Below are 13,357 nucleotides of genomic sequence, written 5' to 3'. Positions count from 1 at the left end.
TTATTCTCCCTAAATCATTTTGTTCTAAATTTGTCTCTCAAACCCTTTCAATGTTTCACAAGGTTTCAGAGAAGCAAAGAAATATAATGTTTCTCATATTCAACATGACATTTGTTAATCCCTTGGGACAGCTCTCCTTGCAATAAACCATGCAGCTTGCAAGAGCCATCTTAGAAGAATTTAATTACCTAGCAGGGTGTTTTATTGCCTTGTAAAATCCTTTGTTAGGCACGTTGGTTTTGAAAATATTACAAGAACTCTCAAAGTGTCCTTTTTTGGTGTGGTCTTCTCTGGGAATATGCTTAATGTCTTCAGTTCCCCAGTTTGCAGGAAACATTTTGGGGTTTGATGACCATTTTTAACTGTGGCATTGAGCTTCAGGGCTGGCAGGTTTTTTTTTCTCCTTCAATGAAAACATTTGTATGTGGCAGTGTCGGATGCATGAGACAGCTGGGCTGTTTCTAAAGAACTATTCTGCTCTTTTCCGTTCATTTGTGGCTGTTATGGGCATGCTGATTCCAAATTGAGAATGGCTCTTTGATGGGACTTGATGCTCTACTGAATGAACTACACTCCTTGGATGGAGCATGTCTGTGAAATCAATTCCTGTGCTAGCAAATGCTACAGAAAGAACACTTCTTTCCACCTATCATCCTGCTCTGCTCTCTCTTTTAGCTTGCACTGGTTCTGTGTAGCACAAAAGTACTTGTTGATTTCAACAAATAATTGGATGCCTGTGTGGAGATATCTCTATGGTACTTTGAGCAAAGTAGGTCAGAGATAGCATCTCAGCAATTCTCAGATGCTGGGCTTTCTGTGCTGGGAAATTCTCCTTCATACACTGCCACTGCTTATTCTGGTGCCATTATCTGTGCTGGGAAATTCTCCTTCATGCACTGCCATTGCTTATTCTGATGCCATTATCTGTGCTGGGAAATTCTCCTTCATACACTGCCATTGCTTATTCTGATGCCATTATCTGTGCTGCAATGGTTCCCTCATGGGCAACTCTACTTTGCAGTAAAAACTCATTTAATTCCAGAATCATTATCAGAGATTGGAGTAGAAAGTCAGCCATTCTTGTTCTGGAATAGAGCATCAGCCTGGTGAGCTACTTGTGGGTAGATAGAGTAGAACACCATGTTTTGCTAGTTAAGCTAATTGTGGATTGCCAGAAATGCCATATTTTTTTTTCTTAGATGACTTCAAGGCAGAGAAATGACACATTGGGAGGACAAAGTGGTATTTATGTTCCCTGCCAAGGGTTGCTAGCAATTCCTCTGCGTACCATGAGTCTTTTAAGGAGATGGCTGCTCTTCCAGTGAGGAAGTGGCTCCGCAGAATCCACCATGCACGAGTCTCCACACAGAACATTTCTTCTCATTTGTCCCATATTTCACCTACAGCTGGAAGTCTTCAGCTACTGTACCTTGTAAATGAGTTGAATATAGTGTATCTTTTTTAAACCCTTTTGTTGTTGGTATAATGACTAATTAACTAATAACAACAGAAGTTACCTGCAGGAACTGAGATGAATTAGGCTGAAAAAACCAACATGAGATAAAATCTCCTTGGTACTCAGGTCTATAAGGGGTTAGTTTGAGCTGGAGTCCCAGCCAGTGGTAACACAGCACCTGCAGATCAGGTAGGTAGAGTTAGGCCCCACATTTATCTGCCTGCCATTTCAAGGAATAGGTATCCTTCCACTGACTTCCATGATGTTGTTCTATGGCTCTGTTTACAATAAAGCCTCTCTCTTTCTCAGTACCAAATGCAGCTCAGTTCCTATTTCATCATTATAAACAGCCACGTAAGAACCAATAACAACTTTTTGTATTGCTATTAAATTTAAATTCTAAATAAAAGACAACAAAGGCATTCATTTACCACAAGAAATTTAATCCTTCTTTGTAGGAGAGATCACTTACATTGTCTTCTCACATGTTCTGGTTTATTTTCAATTCAGTGTCCTTCATAAGGACATATTGCTACATGTTTGTTTAAAGTTTTTTTAAAATTTTTCTTGCTGTTCTGTAATATGTCACAGTTACATCTGCTTGCTTGTTTTCATGTATTTCTACTCAACTTATTTTGTGAAGTTTGTTGAAAACCTGAACAAACATTTTAGCCTGATTTGACATTGCAAAATTCTGCTACAAATACAGTTCTTTTCAATCTGGATTGCAAATACTGAGCATTCCTGGAGCCAAATAGCATGCAGAGATACACTAATTACTGCAACAATTTAATTACATTATTTAATTACATTTAATGCAAATGCTGAAAGCCCATTTTTACAGAGATTTTAGTTCTGTGAAAATGGTGAATTTCCACTGGGGAGTGATTTTTCTTTTCACAGCATTGAGGAAGGCAGAGATTTGAATGAGTGCCAGATATGCTTTCATTAATATTGCCATACTTTGTTGCAGCTGCGGTGTTTTTATATAAGACTTGAAATTAAAAATGTTTTCAATTAGATACTCTCAGAGTAATTTCCATTGCAACTTCCAATTTAGATTAACCATGTGTTAAAAGGCAGAATGACTTTTTTACTTTTCTCCTCTGGCGTTTGGCAGCACATCTAGGTATAATGGCTGTTTGGTGTGTTAAACAGACCTCTGATGACAATTCATAGCTTTGGATTTTTAAATTTGACGTGTCATTCTGCTATTTACCATGAATGATGAGAGTTTTCTGATGAGTATCCTTAGCTGTCAGCTTTAAAAGATGACATCAGTTAAGTATTAATTTAAAAAATCATATATTTGCCTCCTCGTCAGAAGAGTGTCTCTCCATCCCTGTTTTCCACTGACCTTGGAATGAGTAGGTATTAGTTTATTTTTTTGAAGATAGCAAGGAATGTTCTTTGCAAAGGGCTGTTAATATTGAGAGATCAGGCAGCATTCCAAACATCATGTGGGCAAAATACTTAACTTCCAATAAGCAGATATTCTGAAATCTTTATTTCAGCTGCAGTCTCTTCACCTTAATCTTTAAAGCATCTGTTTGATTTGTCAGCAGTTCTTACTGCACCAGTGCACTTCCAAAATAAACAAACTAACCCAGCAGCAAGGAGCAGAGGGCAGTGGGTAGCAAGTGTTCCACAGGTCTTTTTGTGGGTTTTGGTATTGAACTATTTGAGAGGAAAGTTTAGAGGAAATGGCCTGAGAAACTCCCTTCTCTTTCCTTTAATGTCCCACTTGTAGTGTATTTACTTTCAGTTACTCCTGGATATTTAGCTGCTTTCTGTCCTGGGCAGTATCTCAGGAGCCAGGAGGGAGGGTGCTCCCAGCACAGGAAATGCCCTGGCAGGCAGAGTCCCATCCCAAAGGCTGCAGACAGGGCAGGCAAAGCTGCCAGCAGCATTCCCTGCAGCCCCAGGCATGGCAAGGGAGGAACGAGGGCCAGGGCCCTGCAGAAAGAGATGCTGCAGGGCACACATCTCTGGGGGGCAGATGAGCTGCCTGCAGTGCCAGGATGCTCCCGGCAGACAGGCTGGGAAGCAGCACCTCCAGCACAGCCCTGGGCTCAGCTGGAGCAAAGCCCATGGGCAGGGTGTGGGTGGAACCTCCCAGGGAGGCTGGTCAGGGCAATTAAAGCCTAGTCGTGCCCTCAAGGCTCCAGTATCACAAAGTAATTATGTAATTTATCACTGTCTTTCATCTTCCTGGCATGAGTTTTTCATACATCATTTTAGCTTCCCTTATTAGGTGTCTGCTTTCCCAAAGTGTAGTTCATTGCTATCAACTCTCCACTTCACATGCTGCCTTTGCCTTCCCCCTCCTCAGGATTAGGCAGCAGGTATGTGGGGGTTTAGAAGAATCTTTTATTTAATTCCTTCCCTTGTTCTCTCTGAGGAACTCTTAGATCAATGAGCTTTTAATAATGTCCTTAAGCAGCACCAAGTTCCCAAGTACATTGGTTCCTTTTATTGGAGCACTAAAAAACCCACCCCGTTTCACTTCTGAGCATTTTGAGGTTTGCAGCATCAGCCTGGTCATCACATCACTGTTAGAGGCATAAACTGCAAGGAGCCTTAGGGAATTTACTGTCAGTAAGGTTTTGGGAGTCTGGAATCTGACTGTAAGTTACTAGCTGAAGGAGTAATGCCTTTGATTGTAAGCATTTTGAGGCAGGAATTAAATCTTTGCATGTGATTAACCAGTAACTAACACACCAAAGTCCTTGTCCTTATTCACATCCTTGTATTTAACTATTTATGTGGTCTAGGTAAAACTAATAGAAATATTTGATTGCACTGTAAAATATTGTGGGTTTGCCCATCTTCAGAATATTTCTGATAGACTCCAATGTCTTTTAAATGATTGTAGAAATAGTAGACCAGTTCAGAATCAAAGTTGATTAAATAAACTAAGAATGAGCAACAGCCCAAATAAGCAGCTAGACTGACTAAGGCTAGAACTTCACAAAGAAATGCAACAAGCCATTCTTACAGTGAAACACAAGAGCTTCTCAGGCAACAGTAAGAAAAAGACATCCAATTCCCATTGAGTTGTTAAGGTACACACTGACTGAACTGTAGTTGATCTTTCTTTGCATGGTACTTGTTCTGGGTTTCATTTTTATTGTTGAGAGGATGTTGGTAAATAGAATGAATATTTGCCTTATACTTGCCTCACATACCTCAATGTCTGGTTCAGCCTCTTTCTACTTAAAGTGTTTTCCAGACAGACTGCACAATTTTAGAATGGTTTTTTCTTTTTGTGATTTTTCATTTACTTCATTCTTTGCATAATGTACTGATCATAAGCACCCTTTTTTTTAGCACATGGCATTTTTATGTGATAGAGATTGGTAAGTTATGATTCAAAGATTTTTTTTCCTTCTCTAAGATCATAAGAGTGTACAAGCACTCCTATCAAGAAATATGGCCATATAAATGGCAAAAAGAAATCTGCATTTTCATTCATGCTGCTTCGAAACTTATTTCCTGTGTGAACTTCTCATCATGAAGGCCAGATGGAAAGGCATGTTTTACATTTTCATCCACTCATATAAATATATGTGGGTAATTTACAGAGTTGAAAAAGACCTTGGGTTGTCTGCATCATAGTTTACTCACATGCTTACAAACTGCATCCTTTTATCTGGCTGTGCATTGTGGCTTTATCCCTGTAACCTGGAGTGTTGTCCATCACAGAACTGGTTCATGGGAAGGTTTCTTTTTTGAATTAGGACATTGGTGGTGCATGGCAAAGCTGGGACACTGCCCTTGTCTGCCTTCACAAAGCCCTTCCATACTCACCTGTATTATGTTAACAGACAGTTTGCTGTTTGTTCCTCTTTTCATCTTAGATCCTGAATTAATATTGCAATCTGTGCTCCCTTCTGTCTCCCAAAAAATACTTTTTTAATACTCTATTGAGGTTAGTAGTCAGTACTTGATATAATGAACATGGATGAATAGTACTGAAATTAAAGTCACATAGTTGTTTTATTTGTAAGCATGGCATTTATCTCAAAACCTTTTTTTTTACAGTTTATTAAGTTCAAACTAGAGTGAAATACCAGGTCTGAGAGTCCAGTGGATTTTTCTGTTTGGAATGCTGACTCACTACAGTACTTGCTCCTCCATTTTTTTTCTTGTCTGAATGCAAATTCTGTTACAAACAAATAATTCTTATGGAAAAGGGAAATCTCTGTGTTTTTTAAGTGAAGATGTTAATAATCTGGGGTGGGCATATGAAGTATCAGGATAGATTTTCAAATCTAGTCTCCTGCTGTTTAAGATAACGTCAGTAGGGATTTTTAAAGCTGCCTAAATGGGTAGCTGTACTGAAATTAAAGCATTTTTGAGTGACAGTCTCTGAAATTTCATCCCCATATAGCTGCTTTTAAGGTTCTTAATTTATTTATCCTCTGGTGCTGCCTATCACTGTTTTTAACTTTTTGATGTCCAGCAAAGAATGTGATCATATGGTTGTATCAGTGAATATTACTTAGGGAGCCAGTTTATCTCATTTTCTTTATTCAGGCTTTCTTGCAGGGAGCTGTAAATTGTTTTATGGGCTATCTAGAGCCTGTGGAGAACATAGGCTGTAGTTAACCTCAAGGTTTCCATCCTGCTGAGAAGGGAAATTCTTGTCAGTCTGTTAGATAATGATCGAAAGATGCAGCAGAGGGCAGAGGGGAAGACATTTGATCCCCTGACAACGTGGCTGGGGATAAACACGGCCTCTCTGCCTTGCTTCATCTCCACAAAGGCAGCCTGGAAGGAATGCTGGTTGGAGAAGTTCAAAGCTGCACATGCTAATGACCAGCTGCAGAGTGAGTACACAGGCCTTAGAAATGGTCCTGCTTCCAACTCTCCAGGGCAGGAGAGAGCACTGGAAACAGAAAACAGGATTTTTCACTTTGCTCCACATCCAAGCCTGCTGGACCAACTGAGCAGGGGAGGCTCACAGAACTGTCCCTTTGGGTCTGCAGGCTGCAAGGATCCAAATCCTGGCTGGCCTGTTGACAGGAGCTTGCCTAAATGCAAGGATGTGCTCTGAACTGAATTTGTACAGAAAGCAAACTTTCTTTGGTATCTGCAGGCAACACCAGAGAAAACATGAGTGAGTGGGTGAGCCTTAGCTGAGGTCTGCTATTTGCCAAATAGCTAAAAGCTAAGAATGAGGTGGTTTTGTGGTGGAGATGGCATGTTGGGATTAAATTTGGATTTATTATAGAGGTAGTACTTTAAATGTAATGGTAATGCTCAGAAATGTATCCTTTGGAAACAGGACATCCTGTGCCAATTCCTTTCATGAATCCAGGCAGAGTATCATTACCTTTATGATTTGAATCTTATTTTGCAGCCTCCATCACTTTTGTCTGAAAGGCACATTTACCACAGACAGCAGCCAAGGTCTCAGAATGGCTACTGGGTTGAAATCCTGTTCTCTGCCTTACAGAGTAAAGCAATGGAAATATTCTCTTCTCTGTCCTATGGACCTCCCTCACTGAATTTATAACCAGATGCCTCTTGCTCGAAGTTTTGAGGCAAAAGTAACTCAAAAAACATCAGGGCTTTACTGGTAAAATGAAAGAATGGCTGGCAAGATAGAGAAGATTAATAATGTCAGAAAGTTTCATCCTTTGCTGATTGATAATTGCTTTGGACCAAGTAAATGGTGCTTCTTTTGAGTGAATGAATACAGCCAGATTTAAAATTATTTAGAGAACTGCCTAGCCACTTAATATAGGTCATTTGTAAAGTACTGAATTTAATTGTAACATGGATTACCATCTTCAAAACAATTAAAAGAACACAGCCTAGTTTTTAGAGAGAGACTGAGGTACAAATATAGCATAAATGCTGGGTTGGCAAATAACCTCTATTTAAAGACTGTGGGGAGCTGACTCTGGTTCCCTGCATAGTCTGAGGCTGCCATGCCTGTGGAGGTAGGACCCAGTGTACTGTGTCTTTTATGTGCCATTTTCCCTGGGCACTCACTCCTTTGATTTTGCCCTACTCATTTCCACTGCTCCTTTCCACTCAGCAAAGGGATTGCAGTCCTGTGATTAGTGTTTGACAAAGGCAGACATGAAAAATTGGGCGGTGACAGGCTGTTTCTTTGGACTTCAAGTCTCTCCTGTAAAAATTTAATGTATATTCTCTGTGGAAGGGAGCCCTTCCTCTGCACAATGAGAAAAGGAGCGTGTGTTTGAGTGCCTCAGGTGCCTGCTGTGTTGTGAATGCAATGCTACTCATAACAGATTGCTGTGCTGGGGAGGGTAGCAGCAGGTTTGGGAGCTGCAGTCTACACAGACATGACTAAATCTGTTTCATCTTTCTCCTCTGAGAATCTCCCTGGTGTTTCTATTTCTATTCGTGCGCTTGAAGGATTTGCTAAAGAGGAAAGTTGCTTCACAGACCAGAAGCTTAGGGAGAATTTCCCCCTTCAGAGAGAGAAAAGTGTCAGTCCACACGTCATTGAGAATCATTTGGTCTTTTGGGAGTTTAAGAAGTTTGTCTGGATATTTTAAAAGTAATTTTAAGAGAACCAGTTCTTTCCCATGATGGTCCTTAGTGGACTTTTTTTATCCTTTTAAAGAAAGTAGTTTAGTTTGGGGAAAAAAAAAGGGTGGGAAGCCTATGTGCCAGGGAGAGAAACACGGCCAGCACATAAAGCCAATGGGCTTGGCACTTACCAGTGACCAGCAGCCAACCCCAAAAACTCTTGGTGCCCACCTAAAGTTTGGGGCGTGAGGTTTGTGAAGTTTCTTTATGCATTTCAGGAAGGCAATTGTGATATTTATCTAACTTTGAGGTTTGGTCTAGCCAGAGAAAAGAGTTATGGTGTGTGTGGCTTTCAGAGACTCAAATATTACCTTCAAAGTGTGTCGTGCTTTTAGGAAAATGATAAAGCCTCTTTTTACATTGAAAACTAGGAGCATTGCATGAATTATGGTGACACAATTTATGCCATGCATGTTTTGTAGAGAGTCCTTCCAAGGAATTAATTAATTTGTGTATGCTACAAAGTAGGAAGAGTTTTTAAATTCAGCTTGGGTATAGTTTCACCATCAAATGCATGGCCAGTCTACTCATCATGCTGTGTTACAGGACTGTGCAAAATGTGCTTTGAAAGTAACCTTCAGATGATTCCCTGTTTAGAGAGTTAGGATGTAGCTTTAAGCATGGGTGCTACAAAGTCAAAATAAATTTTTTCTGCCTTCATGCTGCCTCTGTAGATGATCATTCTGGCAGAGCTTTACTGTGAGGAAAAATGCTTCCTACAATAGCCCAGTAACACAATAATATTCTGATGTCACTTTTGGACTGGAAGTTAGGAGTTGATATATTATTGTGAGGAAGAAAAATGTAAGGACATATATCTCAGCTAACCTAACACTTCCAGATTTTTACTGTGGCTTTGCAAATTCTGGTTTACTTGGCTCTCTTCACTGCATGAATTGTCTGAAATACCAAACTCTGCTATGTTTGCTTTCTCTCTTATGCCTTTGCAAAGTTCTCAATTCATTCTCTCGTCTCTCTCTGTTTCTCTCTTCTCTCTCTGTTTATTTTCTTTTTTGCTGGGGTACCCTGAATCTCTGAAGCAGTGCAGGAGGCTGAACAGGAAGATGTAAAGGTGGTAGTGGACGCCCAAGCTCCGAAACCAACTAAAAAAACCAAGGCAGCAGCTGCGAGCTGTCAGAGTAGCAGCACCAGAAAGGAGAAAAAAGGGAAGCACAAAGGTTAGCTGCATGCAGCTGCATGTCAGATGTTAAATTCATTATTTTGCTGTCAATTCTTTCTCTTGTTTTTTGTATAATTTATTTGAAAATCTGAAAATTGTCTAAAAGTAATTTCCTGAAATTTTTCTGAGGTTGGAAAGTGTATGTGACTTGGTCGTGTTTGGGCACATACAGCCTTGGAGTCAAAAAATTTGTAAATGGAGTCTTTTCCAGAGGAGAGTGTTCAAATTGCAGAGGAGGAAGAAAGTTCTGAAGGAAAGATGATGGTGTTTTCTTGCAGTGGTAAAAAGAAGAGAATCATCTTATAAGAGTATGCTTTTTTAGATTATCTGAAAGTAATCTTGTTTGGAGAAGCAGCCTTAAATTGCAGCTGCTTCTGTCGAGACTCTGAGTGAGGTTTAAACTATACAAATTAGAGGTTAAGGGGACATTTTGAAAATCAGTTCAACTAAACTGAGATAACATCCTCAAAGGGATTTTTCAAGTTATTACTTCAGTGTTACTTTGTCCCACCTGGCTGACAAATGGGAGGTGTTTGTGTGAAAAATTATCTGCAATGACTTTGTGTATGACGAGGTAGATGAAAAAAATACACTATTGGTAATGGCAAAAGGGTAGGTAGAAATGACATTGCCACTCTTAGATTTACAATTTGAGCTAGGTGCAAGAAGTAATGAGCTACTTTATTGGTAATTAAATATATATATATATATGTATGTGTGTTTACACACACAGAAAAAGAGAGGCTGTTGTACCACATACTTTTTATGTGGTGCTGAATGACTAATGAAATGAAATAATTTTCCAATAAATTGCAGTTCTTGAATAAGGCCACTGTAACACTGTCCTGCCTGGGCTGTACTGTATTCCTGTCTTGTGCATGTCCAACAGTTTCTCCACTGTTGCTTCAGTGAGAAAGTAGTGTATATCCTTGACAAGTCTCTTTAAAGATAGCAATGACTAATAAGGTTAATTATTGAGGTCAATGTATTGGGGCTTATCTGTAGGGATTTTGCAGGACTTGAGCCTACCTTAGTCAAATCCCTTGGGTATTGCAGCTTAATTCTTGAGATCTGAATCTACAACATCTCTCTGTAGTTCTGGCTGCAAGGGAAGCTCCAGGTTATACAGGCTTTAGAGCCTGGCCCTGAGCTAAAGGCTGTTCATATATTTGAGAAAAGATGCTGTGTGTCGAAGGTAAAATTAACTCAGTGTAAAAATTATTGGCAAAATAAATGAACAGAAAGCGAACGTTTCCCAGTTTAATGTAAAAAGTAATGGCATTCCAGTGTGGTAATACAAATGCCAAGTTTTATTTTGAGGTACATCTTGCTGAAGAGTAAAAATTCTTTTGCTGGTTTAAAAGAAAGTCTGAAAGGGAGCATTATGTGAGCCAATACTTAAATCATGGCTATGGCATAGCCTTGAGGCTCTGTTTTATCTCATATAATGCCTCTTTTGACATGCCTGTATCTGTACTGTGTTCAGAACTGAAGATATTGTGCTGCACAGTTCTTTTATTATCCCACAGCAGGTAACACCCAGTATTTTTCTCACATGCCAGTTATAGTTTTATTCATCTTCTGAAAAGTCCCCCAAGCAGGCAAACGTTAGCCTATGTCAATAAAAGCAAGTTGTGTCAGTGAAAGTGAAGTCACTTTGTGTAGACTGAGAACTTTGGCATGCTGACACTGCTCCATGTGTTGGGAACTAATATTTTTAGCCCAAGAAACCTCAACCTCTGATGCAATTCTTAATGCTTAACCTGCTCTGCTATGGGAGCTTTTCCCTGGTCTTCAGCATTTGCCCATCAGTTCCAAGTTTTCAGGGAGTGGAGGTGTTATTCATCAATTATATGTCAATTATAGCAAAGAAAATGCTGAATATTTTCTCTCCTGAAGTTCATGTTGATGATTAGAAGCAAATAAAAGCCAGTCAAAGTACATTCAGAGCTACACATAGCCCCTCATCCAGCTCATCTACTTTTTCTGTACACTGGGATTTTGCTGTTCATTCATGTATGATTTCACCCTTGGAGTAATATCTGGTGTACCTTTGACAGTGTTGTAAACTTGGGAGGATTATGACTGGATTTCCAGTCTTCCATCCTTATCAAAGCTGCAAAATATTTTTTTTCATTGCATGTAAAAATAAAACCAAATGCATCCTTAAAATTCCAGAGGGATTTTGCTGATAAATCCACTACAGACATAGCTAATTTTGAATTCAGGAATGAAGAAAATGCAAGTGGCAACAGAACCCTGTAGTGGAACTTGTATTAATTTTCAGTTACTTTTAAAAATAGATGTGAGTATTAAGATTTTTTTATAACAGTATTGAATAGTTTCGCTAATAACTTCAGATCTAACTATAAAAATGGATGCAGTGGTTTTATGCCATGTTTTAACACAAGGGATTTTGTTGGGGGGAGTTCATTGGTAATTAGAGCAAATCTTGGGAAATTTTAGGTTCTGCTTTTAGCTTTGCAATCACTGCAGGTTTGTCTCCACTCTGAGTGTAACCTTTGTATGTCCTGTAAATGAGCAGGATGAATGCTGAGGGGTAAGTGCACTTAACATGCTAAAATAGCATTTTAAAGGTTTTTGTTAGTATTTAGCTATAGTGGACCTTCCCTTTGTAAGCATAGCCCAGCTCTTTGTGTTTTAAGAAAAAAGAGCACTTAGACCAGATCCTATGAATAAGAAGCTAATTCAGAGCAAAAATTGTTGAATTATACATGAGTAGCTGTTGAAGCTGTAGTGTAATGAGTGCACTCTGGTTTTAGATGTGTAATGCTTTTTTAAGTGGCTTGAAGAGTGATGAAGCTGTGATCAGAACAATGTGCTGAAGACAAACGTGAGAGAAATATCAGGTTTAATGAGGTTACACTGGCAGAGGAAAAGGAATGTAGCTAACTGCTCATGTCAGTGCACTTTGTAATTCTCTGATGGGTAACATGGTATTCAGCAATTTTTTCTAAATCTGTGATTATTACTGGTATTTCTTAATGGCAGTATGCACTGTGCACTGTGCCTATTTTTAAAAAGAACCATAATTTTTGTGGGACAGAGCCTGGAACTGCAGTAAATTGATGACATTTTGTAGTAGCTTAGCTCATTAAACTGATATTTCTGAAAGCTTCAGTCTCACAGTTTATTGCTTAGCAAAATATTCAGTATTGGAAAAAAAAACACCCAGATGTAACAAATGCATATGTAAAATGGTTGTCTTTCAAATGGAGATGGTGGATCAAATTTTGGTTTGATTTGTGGCAGATTGGGGTGATTCAGGATAACAGTGAACCCCATGTACAGCATCACTGGGTGGTTCAACAGAAAATTCATGCAAATTAGTAAAAATATTTGCAGCAGGAACCTATGAAAAGTATGCACCCTACATAATATTACAAAACCAGAGCATGTTTAGCTATCAGAGGTCTTGATGAGTCTTTAGAAAAGGAGATTCATGAAAGTATTACAGGTACATAGTGGTGTCATTACTTTGTTTGGAAAGGTTTACGAAGAAGTTGATAAATATACAGGATAAAGTGAATTTTTTGGCTGAGTGCAGTGAATGGGGCAAATCAGGAAGAAAAAAATGGAACTTTAAAAAAAAACCCAGAAAAGCATGAGAAACAAGAGTTAATACAAAGTGAAATCTGATATAAAAATTCAGGAATCATTCTGTGAAAATCATTGGTGGTTGCTTGGGTTTGGTTTTTCTTCCCAAAGCTCTTGCACTTAGACTATGTAAGTACATTCTAAGAAAATTCTAGGAGATTCTGCTCTGAGCTGCCATGGACAACATAAATGAAGATTTCTTTCTCATCAGTGAAATCAGAACCTGGATGTGTTTAAAATATCAAAATAAACAATAATTTCACAGCAATTTTATTTTAAATGTAAGTGGTACATTGTGCATTTCCTGCTGACTTTCTGGGAGCCAGGAAGCCAAGGAGCAGCTCTGACACACAGAGCTTTTCCTGCCAGGGTGGCTATTCCATGTTTTGATTTGGTTGGCTTCTCCCATGTTTCCTCTCTCTCTTTCACGCCTGTCTGAGTGTTTTGATTTGTGCATCCTGTCCCCTTTTCCTATGTAACAAGCAGCTACATTAACACTGGCTGGCTCAGAAAGCAGCAGCAGTTGTAGGGAA

The 13,357-nt window shown here is 39.1% G+C and overlaps 1 protein-coding gene across 6 annotated transcripts in view; it reads left to right on the top strand.

Annotated features, from left to right (window-relative positions):
• The window catches only part of TUB (TUB bipartite transcription factor), a 135,554-nt gene that overhangs the window by 103,245 nt on the left and 18,952 nt on the right, over positions 1 to 13,357 (top strand). For 2 of the 6 annotated variants that reach the window (XM_066551872.1, XM_066551870.1), the window contains exon 4: positions 9,070 to 9,204. The exons of 2 other annotated variants lie outside the window; for them this stretch is intronic. In XM_066551872.1, coding sequence (XP_066407969.1) covers positions 9,070 to 9,204 — 135 coding nt within the window. Of the gene's footprint in view, positions 1 to 9,066; positions 9,205 to 13,357 lie in introns of all 6 variants that reach the window. 2 more of the 6 variants (XM_066551869.1, XM_066551871.1) reach the window with 1 other exon arrangement.

The sequence above is a fragment of the Molothrus aeneus genome, chromosome 6, assembly GCF_037042795.1.
Source record: "Molothrus aeneus isolate 106 chromosome 6, BPBGC_Maene_1.0, whole genome shotgun sequence".
Classification (NCBI taxonomy): domain Eukaryota; kingdom Metazoa; phylum Chordata; class Aves; order Passeriformes; family Icteridae; genus Molothrus; species Molothrus aeneus.
The sequence above is the reverse complement of the archived record's forward strand: the minus strand, read 5'-3'. Positions and strand labels throughout refer to the sequence as shown.